This window comes from Anabrus simplex, chromosome 11 (genome assembly GCF_040414725.1).
Source record: "Anabrus simplex isolate iqAnaSimp1 chromosome 11, ASM4041472v1, whole genome shotgun sequence".
In the NCBI taxonomy this organism is placed as follows: Eukaryota; Metazoa; Arthropoda; class Insecta; order Orthoptera; family Tettigoniidae; genus Anabrus; species Anabrus simplex.
The window spans coordinates 58,173,562-58,199,430 of record NC_090275.1 but is presented as its reverse complement, the minus strand read 5'-3'; the positions used below and the strand labels follow the sequence as shown (position 1 = coordinate 58,199,430).

Here is a 25,869-nt window from a genome sequence, read left to right as displayed (position 1 = left end):
AAAAGAAAACTACGGAAACAGAATTATGCCTGAAAAAGAAACGACTTAATTAAGATAGTGACATGTTCTTTCAAGAATGAAACATCAGATTCTATCAAATCTTATTCAAATATATTTAGAAATGTCCATACATGTAATTCTATTTTAATTTTAATTAAGTGCTTTCTTTTTGAGGTATAATTCTGTTATATGTTTACTTTAGCAGATAGTTTATACAGTTAGTTACTGAAAATTAGTTTCGGCAGACTAAAGAACCTAAGTCATAAATCTTCGAAGACAGATGAAATATTACTTGCAATTAAATAAAACTTGAGAAGATTCCCCAAAAGTGGCTATCTGTCTCAATACACCTTTTACACAAGAAAGGGGACAAAACTGATCTAAACAATTATGGTGACGTTTCACTTTTGCCAACAGCATACAAGATCCTATCAAAATCATTGCAGAATATAACTGAAAAATGAATTAACCAAGAAATTTGAGAATAGGCTGGTTTTTGGAATAAAAATCTGAACAGGTACTACACTTGAGAAGCAAAGTCAGAGGCAAAATGGCCTAGAATAATGAGTACGAAACCAACGGATCCTATTGCCGTTATTTCCACACAATTCTGCTAATTTTCCCACAATCGCTTATTTGACAGCAATTTTCACATCTTCCACTGCGGTTTCGCTCTCGGATTCTGTCTCGTCACATACTACCTATATCATCTTGTCTACACCTCTTCTCACATTCCTCTGATTGCTTTATTCTCTCTCCTCCCCCCACCTTTCACCTGCCTTGTGTAGATTTTCTTTTTGCTTCCAAGTCTATATAACATCCTTTTACCGCTGTACACATCCTCTTCTAACGCTCGTGTAAATCCCCTCCAGCTTTTCTTCACTTACTACTTTCTTACACCTTCTCATTTCCTGATTCCCCCTCCCGTTTTATCCCTATTCCATACTTGCCATCCTTTTTATTTTTCACCGCTTCCTCTACCCTGTTATTCTACTATGGGGTATCTTTGTCTTTCAGCTATTCTGCCACAACCACTGTCTTCAGAGCTTACAAATGCCTTCTTGAACATAACATGATTATTAAAAAAAATATGGGTACATTACTCTAGATATAATTTGCCTTAGTGTGGTTCACATCCTCTGTAAAATACATAAATCACTAACACAACACTGAAATATGAACAAACACATCAAGTGTTGTTGGAAGCATGACAGAGTTCAGGCCTAACTTACCATCAGAATGAAATTCGCAACAGAACTTCTACGTCGTCTTCCAATCCAGAATATCTAAATATCTCTTCCAGCATAGCAATAGTGTCATTTTTATTCAAGTTATCTTCAATTTTTTAAATACAAAAATAGACTGCAACATTGAACAAACACTCAAAAACAAATGAGGTGCAAGCATCGCATGCTAGTACTATCTTTACATTTAATGTGAAAATTTCCGCCAAATGGTAGTGCGAGAAGACAGGTGTTCACACTCCAGATTGACAAAGACTGAGAACAGCTCCGATGTTTTCATGGAGAAGAACCACAGAAAGCAGCCTGAGGCAGGCTTTGGCTACGTGACCAAATTATCCACCCTGAGTCTCACTTGGGCTTAGACTAGATTGTATTAAAAATAAAAGAATTTATAAGTATGAAGTGGATTTAACTTATCCTTTTATTAAAGCACTAGCCTTTGATACAAAAACAAATTTGTACACTCAAATACATTATTAGAGGAAGAGATTCAGATACTCCTGATCTTCTTACGTTCTTTATATACGCTCTCCTTCATAACTGAAACAGAAAATTATAATTATTACTTTTTCTCTTCATCATAAATCAGTAATGAAAGAGAACGAATGTAATAAATCAAGTCTTTTATAGGAAAGAATGAAACTTGAGAAGAACACACAATAGGAAAATACTATGACAAGTCAGGGTGGAAATGGGTAACAACAGAAACATAAGATGAGGACAAAGTTGGAAACACAAAAGAAATCCTTACGCTGGACTACTACGTTGGGTACATATATTACACTGCACTTTATTTTCTGAGATTTCTGCGAAATACTATCAAGCTCGTGCCACTCTCCTGGTTGCTGTAAATGTGTGCTAATGAATTACAAACAGAAGAACACAGAGCTTTCCCATCCACCATAAACTGAAGGATTAGGGTCAATTAGAAATGACTGATTCTTCTGTGTGCCTCATGGGTTGACTAGTGTACAGTAAATCAGACCACCTATTGTCTTTCTATTTACTGCAAATTTAAGGCCAAACTTCACCTCCCAAGTGGGCTATCATGAGGCCTGGCATGTAGCAGGCAGTTCACAGCCTACACTGAGTGGTTCACCACCCCCTTGCAACATCGGTCCCTCTCCTTAAACCGGGGTAATATAATGAGATATGTGATTACGGGCTAGAAGATAGCAGGAATCGTGTGTGCCCCTATTAATTCATTATGGGTATCTCGAATGAACCTGTACAACGAGCACCTTACAACAGGAGGTGCACACTCAGACCAGGAGCAGGTATTGTATATGCTGGAAACTGCGCACTGCATGTCGAGCCTCGCAACAGCTCACTTGGCAGGGGCGCAGTGGGAGTTGTGATAGCGGACGGTGCTCAAAGATTCGAATCCCATGCAAGTATTTTTAATTTATTTTTATTTTGCCACAAAATGCCTGTGATGTGGTAAGGTTTCATACTTGATAGCTTCCATAGAACGATTTATTTATTTAGCCCTGTAATGGGCCGTATGTATCATGGCATAGGGTACTAAGCTGGGTTGGACGAGGATGAGGTGGTGATTGTGGCTACGATACAGGCAACCAATTAGCTACGTCGTACATATTCCAAACCTCGTAGACTACAGGTAGGGCAAAGTGTGCCCTATTGGAATAATAACAACATGCGATAGCAGGCAGGTATGTAAATGCGCGAACTCCCCTCCTTCGAGGCATGTCACAACACATAGCTTATTAACTGCCTCGTGATATAATCGTATGGCCTCAGCTACCGTGTGCAGACATTTCAATTTGACGCCATCTGGCTGTCTGCTCATCAATTTTGATGTTCCGTTTTACTCTAGGCTCACTAGATGGCAGACCGAGTAAACCGAAACTCTCTTGGGCGTCTACTGCTGAGATTTAATTTTGTCAGGTAAACACCAAATGTGTCACCAGAGATCTTTTACATGCCGACATCGTACGACATGGAGTGTCGAATGGACTGTTTTCCGCCCTTCAAAAATCCGACTACCTCTGCCGGGTTTGAACCCGCTATCTTGGGATCCGGAGGCTGAAATTCTACCATTGATTCCCAGAGGCAGCTAGTGTCTCGTGATGTATTCCAGGGACGAGTATGCGGATATGCTTCTCCTCTATGGAGAAACTAGACAGAATGCATACCAGGCAAAACGACAGTATCAATAACGCTATTTGGATAGACGACAACCAACAGGCATGACATTTTGGAGTGTGGAAAGATGCCTGCAGATTACTGCGTCCCTGAGGAGGACATGGCCTGTTCGAGATCATCCCATGATGTCTGCTCACAATGAAGATGTTGGACGCTGTCCGGCATAACTTGCGGTTTCACCCATACCATCTGTACTTAGCATTCTGCCAAGGGACCCGACAACATGTGGACACCGATCCTGCCATCCGACTGATCTGACCATATTATTTATGGATGAAGCACGGTTACACAACAATGGATCCGTTAATCAACATAATATGCATTACTGGAGTGTGGATAATCCCCATTGGGTACGACAGGCAGCTTTTCAGGTACAGTGGGGCATGAACGTATGTTATGGCATCGTGCGTGGTCACCTCATTCATCCCCATTTCTATGAGGGACCTCTGATGGGAGAACACTATCTGCGGTTTCTCCAAGATCTACCACCATTCTTGGAATATGTGCCATACCTTGACCACTGCAGGATGTGCCCTGAACATCACGGAACTCCACCAGACGCGGCAGCAGTCGTCCGGAACCATTTCCATGCTACATATCCTCATAAATGGATAGGAAGTGAAAGGATCTGTCCCCTGGCTTGTCAGAGTGTCCGATCTTACGCCCCTGGATTTTTTCTGTGGGACCATGTAAAATAACCAGCGTATGCACAGAAGCTGAGCAATCCTGGTCTCCTTAGACAGCTCATTGCCGAGGTATGCCGATCTGTTACGCTGGAGATGTTGCAACATGCCAGATGGTCCTTACAACATCGTGCGCAGCTCTTTATTGACTATGGAGGTCGTCAGTTCGAGCAGGTGCTGCGTTAAAAGACTCGGGTATCCAAAATCCTGTTGCATGTTTCCTAGCCTCTTCTAACCCAGCTCCACACCCTACAGCACCATAGCAATGACCCTTTTCAGGGCCAAATAAACAAATCAGTCCGTGGAAACTATTAAGTATGCAACCTTGCCACATCCCAGTCAACTGGCTGTAAAAAAACTTGCATAGGATTTGAACCTTGAAGCACAGTCTACTATTACAACTCCCACCCCACCACTGCCAAGTGAGCTATTGCGAGGGATGACATGCAGCATGCAGTTTCCCGCCTATACAATATCTGTTCCTGGTCTGTGTGTGTGCGCGCGCGCGCGCGCGCGCGCGCAGAGAGCATGGGTTGGCGACCACGGGGCCCTTAGCTGAGTCCTGGCTTGCTTCCACTTACTTATGGCAGGGTCCTCACTTTCATCTATCCTACCCGACCTCCCTTGGTCAACTCTTTTCGTTTCAACCCTGCCAGTATTAAGTTTCCAAATGCTAGAGAGTCTTTCATTTTCACGCCCTTTGTAGTCCTTGTCTTCCCTTGGCCGATACCTTCATTTTTTGAAGTGTCCGATTCCTTCCTTATTTTCTCTCTGATTAGTGTCAATAGAGGATGGTTGCCTAATAGTACTTCCTCTTAAAACAATAATCACTACCACCACTCCTATTGTAAAGTACGTTTTCTTCACATCTGTGTTCAGTTTATGGGTTCATTCGGGGTACTCGCAATGAATTAATAGTGGCGCTCACGATTCCTGCTGGATTTTAGCCCACAAACACTCATCTCGTTATATTACCACAGTTTAGGGAGAGGGACCGATGTACAAGGGCAGATCGGAAAATAATGCACAGTCATTTTTTTCTCCTCTTGTACTGCAGCTGGGATTTCACGACGATATAGTTTGAAGTTTGTGCTACAGAGGGTATTTTGCTTTCATATGCAGCTATAGTGAAAGAAGTCTGAACTACGAAACAAACATGGTGCGCATGTTACATTTCGTCCACGTGTGAAGAGCAGCAATGTGTAGTTTGATATTTGTGGGCCAAAGAGCATATACCGAGTGAAATTCACAGGACATGCGTGGCATGTATGGGGACGACTGTCTGGACCATAGCAATGTCTCTAGGTGATGTGCATTCTTCCTAGAGGGCCGTGTGAACCTTAGTAATTTGCCATGCTCCGGCCGCTAGTAACAGCTTCAACTCCGCAGAATGTCCACGCCATTGAGGCAGCAATTTTGAACGATCGGCGTGTGCACCTGCTAACCTTATCGCAGATGTTCAACAGGTTCTATGGTGTGGTGTACGACACTTCATGATAAGCTGGAATTCCGTAAAGTTAGTGCTTGCTGGGTGCCTAAGAACGTGATAGACAACCCCAAGGGCCAGTGAATGATGACAAGCATGGAACACTTGACATGTTACGCCACAGCAGAACATGATTTTCTGAAAGGAATCGCCACTGGTGACGAGTCGTAGGCCTACCACTACACGTCCGAAACCAAGCAGGCCTCTATGGAGTTGAAACTTTGCTGGTTCCCCAGTACGAAAAAGTCAAAGTTACTCAATCTGCTAGGAAAGTGCTTGTGACAGTGTTCTGGGACATGTCTGGGATGTTATTGGTCGACTTTGCTGAACACGGGACCACTGTGAATGCTGCAGCCTACATTAAAATTTTGGTTAAGTTGTGTCGTGCCGTTCGTGACAAACGCTGCAATATTAATGCAGACGGTGTCAAACTTCTTCACGTCAATGCCCGTCCCCACATGTTTTTCATGAGAAATTTGTAAAATTTGGGTGGGAGGTGTTCCACCATCCACCATACAGTCCAGACACTTTGCGACAGATGCCGAAGTGAAATCAATAGTCCGCAGATGGCTATACTCCAACCAAACAGACTTCTCCGAACAGGGCATATTGAAACTGGTACCGCAATAGGAGAAATGTGTTGATAAACTTGGTGACTATGTAGAAAATTAGGTCAAAGATGTAAGTTTGTTTGCTCAGCAATGAGTAAATTGACTGATAATGGTTTTGGTACATATTCAACATATGGGGAACACAATTATTGTGCGTTACTTTCCAATCTGTCCTCATATTTCAAATTGTAGAAAATGTGGCAGGATGCATAAAACTGAATTGCATGGGGCTAGCGAACCACCCTGTAATATACCTGTTTCTGGTCTATGTCTTCACCTCCTGTTGTAACAAGCATGTTCTTTGTATCTGTTCATTCGGGATACCCATAATGAATTGATAGTGGTGCTCATGATTCCTGCTGTCTTCTAGCCCATAACCATACATCTCATTATAATTCCCCAGATTAGGGAGAGGGACTGATGGTTTTCAGAATTCTAGGAAACGTGTCAGGTTGCATAAAACTAGACTGCAACGGAGGGTGTGCCACTCGGTATATACTAGGTGAAAATATTTGTAATGGTTCAAAATTTGGGTAAAAAACTGAAAAATGAGGGTAGGGACATTAATTTTTGCTTTGTTACCATAAGACCTATCTGTGTTTGTATGACATAAAGCTAATTAAAAAAGAAAAACTTTACTATGAAAAAAAACCCACAAATACTCCATTTCCTACACAAAGTTTTTTCATTTCTGTGTCCAAATTTTGAACCATTACAAATATTTTTACCTAGCATCTACATGTAGAATGAAACATAAGAAGGTAAAAATAAGAAGAAGGCCATTTATGCAGTGAGAATTGAACCAACAATCCTTCAATAATTAGACTCGGGTGCTATCCACTGAGCCATGTACTCGCTTGTCACTTTGTTTACATATAATTGGTATAAGGCTCTTGGAACTTGTCAGAGATGATTTCCTCGAGGATGCTTGAATATCTGGCCCAACTGCTTTGGGACATACATATTCATATACTATAAGTAAGAAAATACCAATGGCCCATCTACCCTTGTAAGTTTGAAGAAAGAGAACAAGAGGTAGACCCAGACTAAGTAGCTGAATTTAATCAAGAACACCATAATAAGAAGGAACTTGGATTAGAACACAGGGCTGCCCAGCTGAGGCGGTAAAAGTGGGTTCACCCAGAAGGATGCAAGTTCAATTCTCTGTCAGGAGGTTGAAAAATTTAAGAAACAAGATTTTCACTTCCAGAGGTGCACATGGCCCTGAGGTTCACTCAGCCTACACCAAAAATGAGAGATTAATTCCTGGGAGGAAAGGAGACTGGGCGTAGAGATAACCATCCTACTCCACCTAGTGCCAAGGTTATGGATAGTGGAAATTTTTACCTTCCATTCCTCCAAGGGCCTTCTGGCCTGTATGGAGATGACTGGATTGGAACACAGTTAAGGAACAGCAATAGTGGATAGATAAAGGAATATGGAAAGATGCCATTAACATCCCAAACTAGCTGGAGCTGGAAACATGAAATTGATCTTCTTCTTTCTGACCTTTTCCTCAAATTTTTGGAGTCTGCATGTGTGTGTATTTGGTCCAGTTTTATGGTGTCCTTCCTGACACCAACCCTATGAGAAAGAAGGTAATCACTATTGTGTGTTTCTGTGCTGATTATAGTAGTGTGATGTGTGTAGATGAAGATATGTTTTGTATGTTTAGTCATCAGCCCGAAGGCTGGTTGGATCTTCAACAGCTCCGCCATCAGCTGTCATAAATGGCCTAGGCATCACTGAAGAGGCATACCAGGGAAATTAAGAGTGAGGTAGTTTCCTTGTGCCATTGGAATTATCAATACAGAGCTAAAATCCCTGATCTGGCTGGCATTGCTTCCACTTATTTACGCCATGCTTCTCACTTTCGCATATCTTATCCGACCTCACTTGGTCAACTCTTGTTCTTTCTGATCCTGACGGTATTAGAGCATTTGAGGCCTAGGGAATTTTCCATTTTCATGCCCTTTGCGGCCCTTGTCATTCTTTAGCCAATACCTTCATTTTTCTTAGTGTTGGATCCCTTTCATTTTTTCTCTCTGAATAGTGTTATATAGAAGATGGATGTCTAGTTGTATTTTCACCACCACCAACACCTAAATACAGCTCTGATTAGTGTTAAAAGAAGATGGTTGCCTGGTTGTACTTCCTCTTAAAACCATATTCACCACCACCACCTGAGAAAATGAAAATTTATGATGATGATGAATGGCACAGATTGTCCCAAATATTAGAACTACCCACATAGGTTTAAAAAATTAACCCCACAAAACTTAATGGGCCATATAATTAGAGCCCTGCGCGGATATACAAAATATTATCCGCTTCCGAACTTCCTTCCTCCGCATCCATGGATGATTATCTGCTGATATTGTAAATATTTAACTATATTACACCCAAGGTATTGAAATGGATAGATCTGTTAACATAATACAACAGCCCTAATACCTGGCACTTTCACTTTCCAGGTGGAAAGTGACTAAAGTGATTACCTCCAAGTTGCAGACCTCTGTCAACCGCTGTTTAAGGAAGATTCTAAACATCTACTGGCCGGAAGTAATCTCCAATCATGAACTATGGAGAAGGATGGGTGAAACTGAGATGGCCATACAGATAAAGCGGCGGAAATGGAAATAGATAGGGCATACGTTGAGGAAAGGGAATGAAGCCATTGAGAGAGAGGCACTGGATTGGAACCCGCAGGGCAAAAGGAGGAGAGGAAGGCCCAAACAAACGTGGCGAAGATCTGTACACATGGAGGCAATGGAAGAAGGCAAGACCTGGAGAGAGGTGAAGAGGTTGGCTAACAACAGGATCATATGGAGATGCTTTGTTGATGCCCTATGTTCCACAAGGAACAACAGGAATTAAGTCAAGTAAGTCAATACCTGGCACCAGAAACCCTAGTCACAAGTTTATGAGGGATTTTCTTTTGCGACAACTACCGATGTATTGACCTTTGTTCCTTCCTTCCATTAATTGTGAGCAGGAGCCAGTTAGGCTTAGGTCAGACTCACAGCTCTGTGATCTCGAGGCTCTTTATATATCACCATTCTACCATACCCCTGTGAAGGGTCGCCTAACCACAAGCAAAAATAAGAGTATATTTGAGTGAAAATCAATAAAATTCATTACTTAGAAATTAGCAGTAAAATTATCCACACTGTCATACAGTTTTCAACTGCCAAGACACTTTCACGGGACTCTACATATTATTGTTTCAGACATTTTTCTTTTCTTTTTCAAAGTTGTGAAATGCTTTTTTTAAAAGTTGTTTTACATCGTACCGACACAGATAGGTCTTATGGCGACGATGGGATAGGAAAGGCCTAGGAGTGGGAAGGAAGCAGCCGTGGCCTTAATTAGGGTACAGCCTAGCATTTGCTTGGTGTGAAAATGGGAAACTATGGAAAAACCATCTTCAGGGTTGCCGACAGTGGGGTCATACCCACTATCTCCCGGATGCAAGCTCACAGCTGCACGCCCCTAACCGCACGACCAACTTGCCTGGTAAAAAATGCTTATCACCGGGCGAGTTGGCCATGCGGTTAGGGGCACGCAGCTGTGAGCTCGTATCCGGGAGATAGTGGGTTCAAACCCTTACTGTCGGCAGCCCTGAAGATGGTTTTCCATGGTTTCCCATTTTCACACCAGGCAAATGCTGGGGCTGTACCTTAATTAAGGCCACGGCCACTTCCTTCCCATTCCCAGGCCTTTCCTCTCCCATCATCACCATAAGAACTATCTGTGTCGGTGTGACGTAAAAAAAGAACAGCTTATCTATACAACTATCCAACAATATGGATTATTTGTGAAAAAAAAAATTTGAGCATATAAAGAATGATTTCTTACTGTATGGGTCAAATCGAATGACTTCCAACTTATCTGCGAGCCGCTCTCGAATCTGGGTGTATTTGTGCCCGCTGACGACACTCTCCATGAGCACCATTATACTCCTGTAAATAAATAGAATGGTATGGTGAGGGCTATATGGTAAAAGAGAAGTGTGTGAGGTTCAAACATGGATAACACAAAGCCTGTTGCAACAGGTTTCATAATATCTTTCCTCTTATGCTCAGTGTAAAAAACCCACATCACCCATTTATTCCCTCTTTTATTTTCCCATTGCAGATTACAAGTACTCATAATCCCCTTATTGATGCTTTCAGTACTTTGAGCAACACAACTGTGAAACACTCAGATATAGCATGACCAACTAAATCCAGCTGCTCCATTAACAGAATATCAGCACCTTGAAAGACAGATTTTCCATTTTAAAAAGGATTAAAATTTTTTAAACTCAATATTGAAAACATCCTACGGATACGAGTTATGAATTTTAGGTTAAAAATATATAATAAAGTATGAGAATATATTCTTTATTTATTCCTAATATTACAATCCTTTTCTTAATCATCGTTATCTGGTCGATTAGATTAGCAGTTTGCCTTTTTCTACCACTACGAGCGCTAATGTGAGTCAAGTCCGGCCCCGCGGTCTAGGGGGCAACGCATCCACCTGTCACCCGGCGGCCCCGGGTTCGATTCCCAGCCAGGTCAAGGGTTTTTAATTGTAAATGATTAATATCCCTGGCCTGGGGACTGGGTGTTTGTGTCGTCCTTAACGTTCCTTTCCTCACATTCAACACTTTACACTTCCGCAATATCCCAATACACGCAGGTTCATAACTTATAGTGCAAGTCAGGAAAAAAGATCTTTCTAGGCGACGCCCTGAACAAATAGTATTAAAAAAATATTTAAAAATGTGAGTCAATGCATTGTTTCACTTAAGGCCAGAAGTGATTTTCGAAGTTTGTTTTTTAGTTTGAGAGAGCACAAATGTGAGTCAATGTAGAGTTTCACTTAAGCACTTATAACTAACTACATTCGATGTGGACATTTTTCGGAAAAAAAAAAAGGAAAAAAAAAAAGGTTGAGGGTATTGATCAAAGGAACACATTACAGAAAGAATTATGTAAATAAGTTACTTTGGCTATGATTTCAATGTTTAAAAAACAAGTAAAGAAACAAGCGATTTTAGGCTGTCTTTCCGGATATGCATTTAGGCCGGAAGTGATTTTTGAAATTTGTTTTTTACGTTTGATAGGGCTATCCAAGACTTGAAAAGGGGGTAACAGCCTTTCGGAAGTTGCAAGGGCGGCAGTCTGGATGATTGACTGATATGGCCTTGTAATAATACCCAACATGGCTTAGCTGTGTTGATACTGCTACACGGCTGAAAGCAACAGGAAACTACAGCCGTAACTAACTCCCGAGGACATGCAGCTCTCTCTGTATGAATGATGTAATGATGATGGCTTCCTCCCGGGTAAAATATTCCGGCGGTAAACTAGTCCCCCATTCGGATCTCCGGTTGGGGACTACATGAGAGGAGGCGATCATCAGGAACATGGATACTGACATTTTGCGAGTCAGAGCGTGGAATGTTAGAAGTTTGAATCGTTGTGGTAGGTTAGAGAATCTGAAAAGGGAGATGGATAGACTAAAGTTAGATGTGGTTGGTATAAGTGAAGTACGTTGGCAGGAGAAACAGGATTTTTTGGTCAGGCGACTACCGAATCATCAACACAAAATCAAACAGGGGAAATGCAGGAGTTGGTTGAATAATGAATAAGAAAATAGGACAGCAGGTAAGCTACTATGACCAGCATAGTGAAAGAATTATTGTCGTCAAGATAGACACCAAACCAATGCCCACCACAACAGTGCAGGTCTATATGCCTACTAGCTCAGCGGACGATGAGGAAATCGAAATAATATATGAAGAGATAGAAGATTTAATACAATATGTAAAAGGTGATGAGAATCTAATTGTGATGGGAGACTGGAATGCAGTGGTAGGCCAAGGAAGAGAAGGTAATACAGTAGGAGAATTCGGATTGGGACAAAGGAACGAAAGAGGAAGTCGGCTGGTTGAATTCTGCACTGACCATAATTTAGTCCTTGCCAATACTTGGTTCAAACGCCACAAACGACGGCTGTATATGTGGACGAGACCTGGAGACACTGGAAGGTATCAAATAGACTTCATTATGATTAGGCAGAGATTCAGAAACCAGGTGTTGGATTGCAAAACTTTCTCAGGAGCAGACGTGGACTCTGACCACAACTTGTTGGCCATGAAATACCATCTGAAGCTGAAGACATTGAAGAAAGGAAAGAATGCAAAAAGATGGGATCTAGGCAAGTTGAAAGAAAAGAGTGTGAAGGAAACACAATAGAGGAAGAGTGGATAGTCATGAAAAAAAAAGTCAGTAGGGCTGCTGAAGAAATGTTAGGAAGGAAGAAAGATCAACCAAGAATCAGTGGATAACTCAGGAGATACTAGACCTGATTGATGAACGACGAAAATAAGAGAATGCTAGAAATGAAGAGGGTAGAAAAGAATACAGGTAATTAAAGAATCAAGTGGATAGAAAGTGCAAAGTAGCTAAGGAAGAATGGCTGAAGGAGAAATGCAAGGATGCCGAAGGTTGTAGGGTCCTAGGAAAGGTAGATGCTGCATACAGGAAAATCAAGGAAATCTTTGGAGAAAGGAAGTCTAGGTGTATGAATATTAAGAGCTCAGATGGAAAACCACTTCTAGGGAAAGAACAAAGCAGAAAGATGGCAGGAACATATTCAACAGTTGTAAAGGTAAAGGTAAAGATGTAGATAATTTGGTTCTGGAACAAGAAGAGGCTATTGATGCTGATGAAATGGGAGACCCAATTTTGAGGTCAGAGTTTGACAGAGCTGTGAGTGACCTAAATAGGAACAAGGCACCTGGAATTGATGACATTCCCTCTGAATTACTGACTGCCTTAGGAGAAACCAGCATGGCAAGGTTATTCCATTTAGTGTGTAAGATGTATGAGACAGGGGAAGTCCCATCCGATTTTCAGCAGAATGTTGTTATACCTATTCCCAAGAACGCCGGTGCTGACAGGTGTGAAAACTACCGCACCGTTAGTTTAGTGCCTCATGCCTGAAACATTTTAACACGTATTATTTACAGAAGAATGGAAAAACAAGTTGTATCTGAGTTGGGAGAAGATCAATTTGGCTTCAGAAGAAATGTAGGAACACGTGAAGCAATCCTGACTTTACGTCTGATCTTGGAGGAACGAATCAAGGACAAGCCCACGTACATGGCATTCGTAGATCTAGAAAAGGCATTCGATAATGTTGATTGGACCAAGGTATTTAAGATTCTGAAGGTGATTGGGTACAGATACCGAGAACGAAGAATTATCTACAATCTGTATAAAAATCAGTCTGCAGCGATAAGAATCGCGGGCTTTAAAAAAGAAGCAGCAATCCAGAAAGGAGTGAGGCAAGGCTGCAGTTTGTCCCCCCCTCCTTTTCAATGTTTACATAGAACAGGCTGTAAAGGAAATCAAAGAGGAATTTGGAAAGGGAATCACAATCCAAGGAGAGGAAATCAAAACCTTGAGATTTGCCGATGATATTGTTATTTTATCTGAGACTGCAGAAGATCTTGAGAAGCTGCTGAATGGTATGGACGAAGTCTTGGGTAAGGAGTACAAGATGAAAATAAGTAAGTCCAAAACAAAAGTAATGGAGTGCAGTTGAACGAAGGCAGGCGATGCAGGAAATATTAAATTAGGAAATGAAGTCTCAAAGGAAGTAGATGAATATTGTTACTTGGGTAGTAAAATAACTAACGATGGCAGAAGTAAGGACGGCATAAAATGCAGATTAGCACAAGCAACGAAGAGCTTTCTTAAGAAAAGGAATTTGCTCACTTCAAACATTGATATAGGAATTAGAAAGATGTTTTTGAAGACATTCATGTGGAGCGTGGCATTGTATGGAAGTGAAACATGGACGATAACTAGCTCAGAAAGATAGAGAATAGAAGCTTTTGAAATGTGGTGTTACAGAAGAATGCTGAAGGTGAGATGGATAGATCGAATCATGAATGAAGAGATACTGAATCGAATTGGGGAGAGGAGATTGATCTGGCTAAATTTGACGAGAAGAAGAGATAGAATGATAGGACACATCTTAAGTCACCCTAGACTTGTTCAGTTGGTTTTTGAAGGAAGTGTAGGTAGTAAGAACGGTAGGCGTAGACCAAGGTATGAATATGACAAGCAGATTAGAGCAGATGTACGATGCAATATTTACGTAGAAATGAAAAGGTGAGCACAGTATAGGGTGGCATGGAGGGCTGCATCAAACCAGTCTATGGACTGATGACTCAAACACACATCCAAGACTCACAATTTGAAACCTTTCTGGGCCCTTTAGCCCTTCACCTTACGGCACAATTGAGGAAACTGCTTTATTTTATGGTTTTTGTAATATATGGACCCCTAGTTTGTCTGCTAAGAAATGTTTTCAACATAACATTAATATTAACATTAACATTAATTATCTACTACACTTACTAACAAAAAAACAACAGATCACCCAGAGCGAATGTTGTAAGAACATCATAAACTAGCACACAGTATGACAATAGGTAGGGTAAGGGGTCCTAAAAATGTGACGGCCGAAACCTTCCAAAAAATTAAGCAGGCTGTTTTTTCACATGAAAATAAGGTTCATCCAAATTATTTTATTAGGAGGTGAAAAAGAAGGAAGTTTTTTCAGAGATCGTAACATGTTAAATGCCATAAATGCCCTTAAAATATTGCCCTTTAGACAAATTTCTGTTATGTAATTGTATCAAAATTTTTGCATCCTATGTCCCTTAAACCAACGATGCAGCCCCTCCTAAACCCTCCTCGTTGTTGAATGTGTCTTTGTGGTATGTTGCATGCTTACCCACCTTCATTCCTAAGATTATCCTAATATGAAAGCTTACTCTGATGTCTCACAGTCATTTACATCAGTGGTCCTCAAAGTGGAGGGTGCAGAGAGTGATGAAGGGGGTTGTCGGCTCTGATTGAAATATTTATATTTCATATTCTGTAACAAATATTACTATCCTCAAATTCACATATCCGTAAACCTAGGCAGGAAGCTCTTCCACCGCCATACAAGACTGATAAGCTCATACTTTTGCTGTCTTATTTCATAAGAACTGACCAGTAGATCCTGCCAGCACACATTCTGAGAAAAGGTGCGAGTAATATTTCCCACACAGCAGATAATTTTTTTTTATGGAGCCGAGATCTTTTTTTTGACAGAAATTTAGAGTCCACATTCACCACATAACAGATACTCAAATTGATTGAAGCTGAAGGAAATAAGATTCTTAAAACTGCCGAAACTTTCCACTGGATTGAGATGACACGATAACGCCATTTTGATACATTCTTGGAGAAGAGGCCGAGCCAAAAATTTGGAAATAAGATTCTTAAAACTGCCGAAACTTTCCACTGGATTGAGATGACACGATAACGCCATTTTGATACATTCTTGGAGAAGAGGCCGAGCCAAAAATTAAAAAAAAAACATACAGACTAGTGCTGTTCCCACGTTGTTAGATAAGTTTAAAACATAATGAGGGCAAGAGGAGAAGCCCTCTTACAATCTTCTTCATGTAACGTCCATGTCGGCCTGCGAAACCCGCTCACACCAGAGAGACACCAAACGTACTTCCATCTCAGTCCACGCTCCACTCAATAATAGCCGCTCTCAGCCACCACAAGAATCGGCGATGAACTTTGTTTGTAAGAGCGAGCTCTAATTGGTCAAGGGGCGGAGCATCGTAGTTCAAACCTTTAGGAGTAGGTTTCAGCACATACAAGGACCAAACTAGTTTCTAATAAGATTAATAAGCGCAATGCTTAAAGCACATGTGTTTTAAATAAAACTTGAAGTAGTAAGAAACAGAATAGAAAATAATACCACGAAGGTAGAGTCAATATGTCACAATTCCCATGCCATTTAGGCCACATCATAAACATTGGGAGTAGGAGAAGTAAAGTAATGACATCTCGATGTCATATCAGGATCCACACTGTCAAATGCCTTTTCAAAATCTGAGAAAACAAAGTCCATTTGCCTGACACAGATTGACCAGATTTGTAACTGTAGGTCTCCTAGATATAAATCCATGTTGCTGGTCAGATATTAGTGGTGTAATGTGCAAAGTAATCTTATCATGAAGAATAAACTCAAAAACGTTTGCAAAAGCTGATAGGATACACATTGGTCGATGGTTTTTAATTAACAGCTGATCAGCCGATTTTAGTAAGGGGCAAACCTCAGACTTTTTCCAAACTTCAGGAAAAGTTTGTTTTAAGAGCAAGATTATAAAGAAAATATAATGGCTTCCTAAGGACTTCCGCACATTCCTTTACGATATATGGAGGTATCTGATCCGGACCTGCAGATGTCTTCGGCTTTAAATTTCTCGGGGCTCTGTCAATGCCTTCCACAGTTATTTCATCGATGTGTAAAGTTTCTGAGTCACTAGTGTTATCTGTGGGAATATCGTACAGAGCAGTGTGTTGAGAGTAGACTGATCTGAAATACCTAGCAAACCCGTCCACAACTGATTCACCACTCTTTAACTCCTCATTATTGTACCACATATTATTACAAGTTCCTTACATTTTCTACTTTTTACATCAGATCCATTTTTTTTTTTTTTTTTACAATCATGTGCAATGGTGTCTTTGACCTGGGAGTCACCCTGGACAGGTCCTTGACCTACAAGAATCACCTCTATAATGTGTCAGCCAAGATCAAGACCAGAAATAACATCCTCCAAAAGCTGGCAGGTACATCCTGGGGTGCTAATGCCCAAGTCCTGAGATCCACTGCTCTTGCACTCTCTTATTCCGTCGCTGAATATTGCTGCTCTACCTGGCTTAACAGTGCTCACACTGGATTAGTAGACACCCAGCTGAACCAAGCAATGCGTATCATTACAGGATGCATCCGACCAACTAACACACACTGGCTTCCCACCCTAAGCCACATACCACCTCCATCCCTAAGAAGATCACAGTCACTGCTTAACTTGTGGAAGAAAATTGAAAACAATCCTCACCTTCCTATTCATTCTGACATAGCAGCTTCCCCAGCTAAACGACTGAAATCCAGACACCCTTCTTGGCGTACTGCAATGAATTTACAGGACACCTCCTTTAATGTATCGGACGCCTGGAAAGAACAATGGCATCAGCAATCCGCATTACCACATCACCACATCATTGAGAACCCATGCAAGTGCCCAGATGGTTTTTCTCTTCCCAGACGGCAGTGGAGGATGCTAAATCGAATTAGGACCGGCCAAGGTAGATGTGGAGCCACTCTCTTCAAATGGGGATGGAAGACATCACCGCAATGTGACTGCGGACAAGGGGAACAGACAGTGGAACACCTTGCATTTGAGTGTCCTTTGCGTACAGAGGCTCTATTGAGGACTTAAACTGTGTCTCAAACGAAGCTCTTCTCTGGCTATTAAATTTTGACATGGAACTTTAGTTACGAGCTTGAGATGGTAGTTGTATATATTGTAAATAATATTGTATTCATCATACGCTAAATAAATATAAGCTACTTTAATATCTGCTTTAATTTTGCTTCTGAGTTGTTTAAATTTCATATCACTATATTGAAAAATGCCCTTACGTTTTCTATGGATCTCTTTCTGTTTTAAGTCTCTAATAATTCCTCTTGTGAACCAGGAGGGGTATTCATTCAGCCTCTGTGAATTAGACACTGGAATGTTTCTCTGCAATACCATGTACAGTTGACTTTAAAAAGTATTTACTGCCGAATTTATTTCCGTGCTACTGTATAGCTCATTCCAGTCAATGTCCCTTAATTCCATGAATAGCTTCTCAAATTTAGCTTTCCTAAAATTAAATCTTGTTTCAGTTTTTAGCCTGAAATTCTCTATAGCACTTTTTAATGGTAAATTAAATTTTAATGAAGGGGGGGTGCTTATCTTCCGGTAAGAGAGGGAATGTGTCCCAGGAAACTTCTAATTGGGTATAATTGGTAAGAATTAAGTCAAGGGTTTTCCCATTGCAATTGTGCTCAGTTGTATGAGATGTTAGTTCGAAAAAGTTCATAAAATTTTTTATCATCTGACATTGACTGTTACCATCATAGGGATTGAGGTCTGTACTTGTTATCGTGGGAATGTTGAAGTCGCATGCTATGATTACATTATTACTGTAAATTTCATAATGGGCTTTTAGCCACTCTAGCACTTCCTGGTATGACTCAAGATTAGAGGCGGGGCAGATGTAGACAGCACAAACAAATGTTTCCCTATAGTTCTAATTTTAACAACAAGGTCTCTGTCCTACGTGCAAAGCCTTCGGCTTTGAGGACCTTAATGCTTTCCTTCACTGCTATGAGCACCCCACTCCCCTCTTCTGCTGCTACCTCTGTCTTGTCTGTATGCTCGGTATCCAGTGCTACAGACCTCACTGTCATATACATTGACTTGGCAAATGTCATGGGATAGTCATCTAATAGCGTGTGGGACCACCTCTGACGCTGCGAACTGCAGTGAGACGCCATGGAAGTGAGTTGACAAGTCCCTGGTAGTCCTCTGGACGCAGCTGACACCAAAACGTTCGCAGAGCGGCCGCCAATGCTGGTCTGTTCCTGCGTGCAGGATCCATGGCACGGAGCCTGCGTTCCAGGACATCCCAGATATGCTCGATAGGTTTCTAATCGGGGCTCCTGGGTGGCCATGGCAGTCGTTGGACCTCCGCTGCATGTTCCTGGAACCATTCCCGGACGACGTGGGAGTGATGTGGCGACGCGTTATCATCTTGAAACATCCCCAGAACCGTCTGGGTGCTGGAAGGCCAAAAATGGGTGGAGATGGTCTCCGAGCAGCTCAACATACCGCGTACCATTCAAAGTCTCTTCCAGAACAACTAAGGGGGCCCATTCCATACCAGGAAAATGCACCCCAGACCATAACAGAGACACCAGCGCCCTGGACCACACCTTCGAGGCAGGTGGGATCCATCACTTCATGTGGTCTGCGCCATACACGGTGCCTCACACCGGCATGGTGCAGTTGAAATCGTGATTCAGATCGATCATATCATGTTACGCCATTGTTCCAGTGTCCATCCCTGGTGACTGGCGACAAATGCGCGTCGTTGTGCCCGATGATGTTGGGTTAACAGTGGCACCTGTGTGCGGCGCCGGCTCCCATACCCATAGAACCCAAGTTCCTACGGATTGACCACTTGGAGACTTGTCTAGCACGGCCTGTGTTGAATTGAGCCGTGATTTGTTGCACGTTTTCCCGTCTGTCACTATTGACAATCCGTCTCAGATGTCGCCGGTCACGGTCATCAAGGGTGGCTGGACGGCCGGTCGTTCGTCTGTTGTGGACGGTGACACCCGCATTCAACCATTCACGATACACCCTGGACACGGTTGATCGCGTGAAGCCATATTCTCGCACCACTTCCGAAATCGCACTTCCCATCCGTCGGGCATCGACCACCATACCCCGTTCGAACGGTGTCAGCTCACGACGACGTTCCATGTTACACCTGTCACATGCACAGCCACTGCTCCCAAGGTCTCCTATACAACTGCCGCTGGCACAGGAGGAGTGTGGTGCGCAGACAACACACCTGCGCATCAGTGCTCCGCTATCCCATGACATTTGCTCAGTCAGTGTATACTATCATCAAGCCAGGTTTCACCTAATATACAAATATCTACATTATTAGATAATAAACTTTCATTAAACGAATCTAATTTGGTTCTCATTCCTCGCACATTCTGATAGTAAATATTCATCAATTCTAGCTCACCCTCTACAGTTTTTCAAGGTCTTCGGCACAATTAATAATCACTACTGGTGAACCGTGACTTTTCCGCATTTTAATAGTTCCATTTCTTACCCATAAGAAAGCGTACTGTTTCTCCCTCCTCTTCTGACGGGCAGTAGCTAGAAGCTTCCTTTCCTCCGGAACCAGGCTTTCGTTCACGTACACAATGGAGTCTCCTGGGAATCCAATATGAGAGGTTCCTCTTCACCCGATGATGTTCGATGAGTTTCTCCTTCATAGGTTAGTCTTATTATAATTTTAATGTATTTTACAATGTGTTGAATGGTGGAACATCTTTCAAACTCTGTCTTATGAGTTTCTCCTTGTCGAAGTGCCGCACAAATTTCACCACTCTCGCTCTATGTTCTTGGCTGGGTTGTTTAGGAAATTGGTGGCACGCGTCAACTATCTCGTCCTTAACTTCCACGTCCAGAGCTCTTCCAATCTGCTTTACAGTTTCTAGTACGTTTTCATTCAGGCACTCAGGAACACCCTGTGTTTCAAGGTTGTTCCTTCTGGAATATTGTTCTCCCTCTACAACACGGTTTTCCAAAGCCTTCACTTTGGCGCGCAGATAGATATTCTGCTGCATTAAAAGTTTGATCTCTGCCAAGCACTGAGCTATATCACCCTGCTGTTTCTTCAGAAGGCTGGCATTATCATCAAGTTTAGTGAGACACTGTTCTAATGAATTGCCTAGGTCTCTCTCCCTCTCATCTCTTTCATTTCTTCCTGAAATTTGTTAATATGTTTGATCACATGAGCACTTGATGGAGATGTTTCTTTGTTACAATGTCTACACAATTCATCACTCCTTCCATCAACACTGAAGCACTTCACATGGTACCAGTTTTTACACGTTTCGCACTGTACTTTGGCTCCCCTCCATACCTCCTTTTTACATTCTGCGCACAAGCGCATGGCGACTAGAAGGTAGCTCCATCAATATTAAATAAAATTATTAAAGACCCTTACCCGAAGACGACCAAAAGCCATCCTAGCACATTTGAGGTGGTGTTGAACCTCATTATCAATATCTGCATTTGCTGAGAGATGGCTGCCAAGGTATGGGAAATGTTCTATGTTCTTCAGAACTTTGCCTTGGACTGTGATTGTAGTACATATGGAGGTGGAGTTCGAAGCAGGCTGGTAAAGGATCCGTGTCTTCTGGATGTTAAGGCTTAGGCCAATACTTGTATATGCTTCATCAAATGCATTTAAGATTGCTTATAAATCTTGTTCAGAGTTTGCAAGTACAACATCGTCATCAGCATACTGAAGTTCAATGATGGATGTAGTGGATTTTTTTTGTCTTGGCTCGTAGTCTACTGAGATTGAATAAACCTCTATCAGTCCTGTATTCAATTTCTATGCCTTCTGGTAGTTTCCCATCAACAAGATAAAGTAGGCTATAGTCCCAACAAATATTGAGAACAGAGTGGGACCTATCACACAACCTTGCTTCACACCTGCTGTGATTTCAAAATTTTCTCCAGGGTCACTGTTGACAAGAACCATGCCCTTCATATTATCATGCAGCAATCTATGAATATTTATGTACTTCTGAGGACAGGGCATCTCTTTTAACTGAACCAAAGGCTTTGGCAAGATCTATGAATGCCATGTACAGAGGGAGATGTTGTTCTCTGCATTTCTCCTACATTTGTCTAGCACAGAAAATCATATCTGTTGTGCTGCAATTGGGTCGAAATCCACACTGAGTTTCACATAAGCCGTCTTCAGCGAGAGGCATCAGGCGGTTGGATAGAATGCGAGCGAGTATTTTCCCAGCAATAGACAGAAGGGTTATTCAGTTCAGTTTAAAGTAATGTAACCTAATCTACATATATATTATAATAGGCCTAATGTTGCTTTATACCCCATTTCCTATATTTACGGCTTTCGAAGACGCGGAGGTCCCAGAATTTGTTTTGCAGGACTTCTTTTGCGTACCGGTAAATCCACCGATACGAGACTAAGTATCTGAGCACCTTCAAACCCGCCCACTTTAATTCGGGAGGCCAGCGCTCTACCGCCTGAGCTACACAACACCACTAACCAAACATTACGTCCACCAAGCTTCAATATAGAGACCACAACAACTCTGCACTTTCATTAGTATCTATTTTTCTCTTTCAGTCACTTTGTTTACTACATACGTATGTGTATAACTATTCTTCTTTAAACGCGATTTCTGCCTTACAAATGAAATATAAGGACAAAACTCAAACTACAGTCAGCTCAGAAGGAAATACAAAGAACTACTGAAGACTTCTAGAAACAAGTATATTGAACTTGAAGCAATGAAGATGGCTGACGAAGCCAAGAAGGACCCATTCATGGCATTAAAACCACGTAAAGTTCCAACAACTGGCAAAATAGACATGAATACATGGGAAAAGCACTTCTCACTCATCCTAAACCAACAAAGATCCGTAACAGCCTATCCAAGAAAATACGTTGAAGCAGACAGGGGAGGCATCACCCTATTCTCACAAAAAGAAGTCTCAGACACTATACTCAAACTAAAAGATGGAAAAGCACCGGGCCCTGATGGCATTTTCAGTGAACACTTTAAAGCTTCAACAAATGTATTACTTCCATCCATAACGAATCTCATGAACCTCTGCTTGTTACTAGGAGACATCCCCAAAGCATGGAAAACCTCCACATTGAAGGTCTTATACAAAGGAAAGGGTAACTTGCTTGATCCAAATTCCTACAGAGGGACTGCTCTGGAGAATAATTTGATGAAGATACTCACCAAGCTAATAACCACTCGACTGACGGAAGAAATCGAAGCCAAACTTCCGGAAGAGCAATTTGGATTTAGAAGAGGAAGAAGTACTCTACACGCAATAAGAAATCTACTGGACGATATACATGACACCTTACGACTACCAAAGGGTAAATTTCACACAGTGTTCATAGATTTCTCCAAGGCCTTCGATAATCTTAAAAGAAACATCATATCGTCGAAACTAGATTCTCTTGTAGAGGACAAGGTGCTCACTCTTTTGATCCATAACATGTTGATAAATAACACTGTCATCATCTCAGACAATATAACCTCATCGAGGGAGATCACGCAGACGAATGGCGTTCTACAGGGTGACCCTCTCAGTCCTCTGTTGTTTAATGTAGCTACCTATGATGTGGTCCAAGCGATAAAAGAGGTGACAAACGAAGTAACCACGTATTTATATGCCGATGATATGGTTCTAGGATCACACGATGTTAAAAAGCTACAAAAAGCACTGGATGCACTGGAGAAGTGGGCAGATAGAAATTAATTGCAGGTAAACATCGAAAAGACTGTCTACTAGTGATGTGCGCGAGTGATGCCTGGAATCGCGGTACTCGATTCTTTCGAGTCCAGGCTCGGACTCGCTTCGCTTGCGAAGGCTCGATGATAGCATGACGTCACACGTTCGCTCACTCGCCGGCTCGTAGATGGATGAAGCATGCGTACAAGCGGTCGCTGAGGGTTTATGGGATTGCGACAGCGCGGTACGATATGAAAAAACTGAATGAATGCGGAAAAGGAACAACCTAAATTTGATAATTACTTGAGAACGATAATAATGCCACTTAATACGCATAATAAGATATGAAAATATCCGTTTACGGCGTCTCGCACACACTTCACTGAATATGCCATCTATTCTAATATTGATAATATAGCTTATCTGGCCTTCATAGCCCAACTTGGCCGGTTCGATACTGGTTTATTCCGGTAGTATTTGAAGGTGCTCAAATACGTCAACCTAGTGTCGGTAGAATTATTGGGACGTAAAAAATCTCCCGGGGGACTAAATGCGGTACCTCGGCATCCCCGAAAACCATACAAATGTACGTACTTGGACGTAAAAGTTATAACATTATTATTATTATTATTATTTCAAATCCCTGTCACGGTATGTATGTTGTAATTAGTGTATTTTAAACATGTGCTATTTTTTTTTTTTGCTAGGGGTTTACGTCGCACCGACACAGATAGGTCTTATGGCGACGATGGGATAGGAAAGGCCTAGGAGTTGGAAGGAAGCGGCCGTGGCCTTAATTAAGGTACAGCCCCAGCATTTGCCTGGTGTGAAAATGGGAAACCACGGAAAACCATCTTCAGGGCTGCCGATAGTGGGATTCGAACCTACTATCTCCCGGATGCAAGCTCACAGCCGCGCGCCTCTACGCGCACGGCCAACTCGCCCGGTAACATGTGCTATTTGTAGACTATAGACGGTATTTCTGCACACATTGTATTGCTTCGCTACTGGTAAATTATATCTCATGTAGCCATTATGCATATACACGGGCGTAGATGTGCTAATATGATCGGTAGTATGACAGATTTATTGTAACCATAGCCTATTGCTAACCGTGCCAAAGCCTACAATCGTCCGGGGGAACAGGTGAATTACAGCAGTTTATATGTACATCTTACTTTCGGCAGATATAATGTCGGGTATTAAGATGAGGCGTCCAGAATATGACGTACGTTCACGCAGCAAATCAGCGGACAGAACGTCATTCTGTTCTAGCTAAACAGCTGAGAGTTTGTTAGTAAGTCACAACCTTTAGTGCCTATGATGATGATAATAATAATCATAACAATCGAATTATTGACGACCTATGACTGAACAACATCAATCATCAGCAGAAAACATATTGCACTCCACACCACAAAAATATTCTGTGGGTGACCCTGAATGCCGTGCACTCCAGTACAGTAGATTTTAGTTCTAAGGCATGTCCACAGATAGCGACACCAGTATGCTTGGACTCGAGTCTGGAGTCGAGTAATACCGATTCTAAGAGCACATTACTCGATTCTACTCGATTCTGTCGCTAGCCCATCACTACTGTCTACATGATTTTCAGGAAGGGTGGACGAACATCCTCAAGTGACAAAGTGACGTACAAAGCAGAAACATTAAACGACGTGAACAGTTTTAAATATCTGGGCTTGACGATGCAGACGACAGCAAACTCCTTCAGACTTCATATTAGACTGCGTGCTGCGGCAGCTATGAAAGCGATATTTGACATCAAGAATCTAAACAGACTATCTCTCAAGACGGCCATTACCCTGTTTGACGCAAAAATAATCCCTATTTTAACATATGGGCTGGAAATCATTTGAGATAAGCTAACAAAGAATGACCTACACATTCTAGAAAAAGTCAAAGCCCGATTCTTAAAGACAACCCTGTGTGTGTCTAGATTCACTAGATCAACACTGGTTTATGAACTCGCAAAGGAGCCTTTCCTAATTGAAGATTTGAGATTCAAGCTTGCTCTACCTTATACAGACCAATGGAAGAAACTCCTGGACGAAAGAGTGGCCAAAAGGAATGATATTTGTCCCGAATTCTATACGACTGAAGCAATGACGAACAGAACATGGGCCAATACAAACCAGGACCTCCGACATTTTATCAATTCTATGGCAATTCATGGATACCACTACAAACTCTGCAAAACCAGGATCTTTCATGAACCGGACGAGAGTTGTGTGTGTACACTGTGTAATTTGACTTGTTCTCGTTACCATGTCGTGGGATGCTCTAAGAGAAATAGGCCTATAATTGACTTATGTTTAAATGACATGTAATCGCTTTATATACACAAATTGTGTGCTATTAAAATTATATAAAACTCAGCACAGTTCTAATTATAACAAATGTTACAAATATGAGATAAATACATACTTGCTCTTAGCCTTCTTCAAAAGAATATTGGTCAAAAACATGATTTACTTTCGTAAATGAATAATATAAAGCTACCGAAGAAACGCTTCAAGTTTTTAACCATAGAAGAACATAACCACAAAACGTAATGTTATCCGCACCATATTATCGTTCGTCTTTTGTTAACAGCTTTGCTATTTATTACAACGTATTACCAATACCTACATTTTATTGTATG

The 25,869-nt window shown here is 41.7% G+C and overlaps 2 protein-coding genes across 3 annotated transcripts in view; one reads left to right on the top strand and one right to left on the bottom strand.

The window, feature by feature from the left end:
• Positions 1-1,632: 1,632 nt before the first annotated feature.
• mRpL33 (mitochondrial ribosomal protein L33) lies at positions 1,633-25,796 on the bottom strand. 2 transcript variants are annotated; one of them, XM_067155876.2, is made up of 3 exons: positions 25,653-25,796; positions 10,049-10,152; positions 1,633-1,784 (listed from the first exon to the last, which is right to left on the bottom strand). In XM_067155876.2, the coding sequence occupies exons 1-3, from the start codon at positions 25,691-25,693 to the stop codon at positions 1,735-1,737; spliced, it is 195 nt and encodes a 64-aa protein (XP_067011977.1). In that variant the 5' UTR covers positions 25,694-25,796; the 3' UTR covers positions 1,633-1,734. The 2 variants fall into 2 exon arrangements, with proteins under 2 accessions (XP_067011977.1, XP_067011976.1); XM_067155875.2 differs by lacking the exon at positions 25,653-25,796 and adding an exon at positions 25,245-25,390.
• Positions 8,505-25,869, top strand: part of LOC136883513 (gastrula zinc finger protein XlCGF57.1) — a 66,189-nt gene continuing 48,824 nt past the window's right edge. Inside the window, exon 1 of the mRNA XM_067155871.2 lies at positions 8,505-9,072. Within this exon, the coding sequence (XP_067011972.1) occupies positions 9,040-9,072 (33 nt within the window). The 5' untranslated portion in view covers positions 8,505-9,039. The remainder of the gene's footprint in view (positions 9,073-25,869) is intronic.

Coding starts and splice junctions, on each gene's coding strand:
- mRpL33 (XM_067155875.2), bottom strand. CDS start 25,375: ATGTCGGAGGTCCTGGTTTGTATTGGCCCATGTTCTGTTCGTCATTGC. Junction 10,153..25,244: donor CTTCCATTGGTCTGTATAAG/GTAGAGCAAGCT, acceptor ATTTATTTACAG/GAGTATAATGGTGCTCATGG. Junction 1,785..10,048: donor CATTCGATTTGACCCATACA/GTAAGAAATCAT, acceptor TTTCTGTTTCAG/TTATGAAGGAGAGCGTATAT.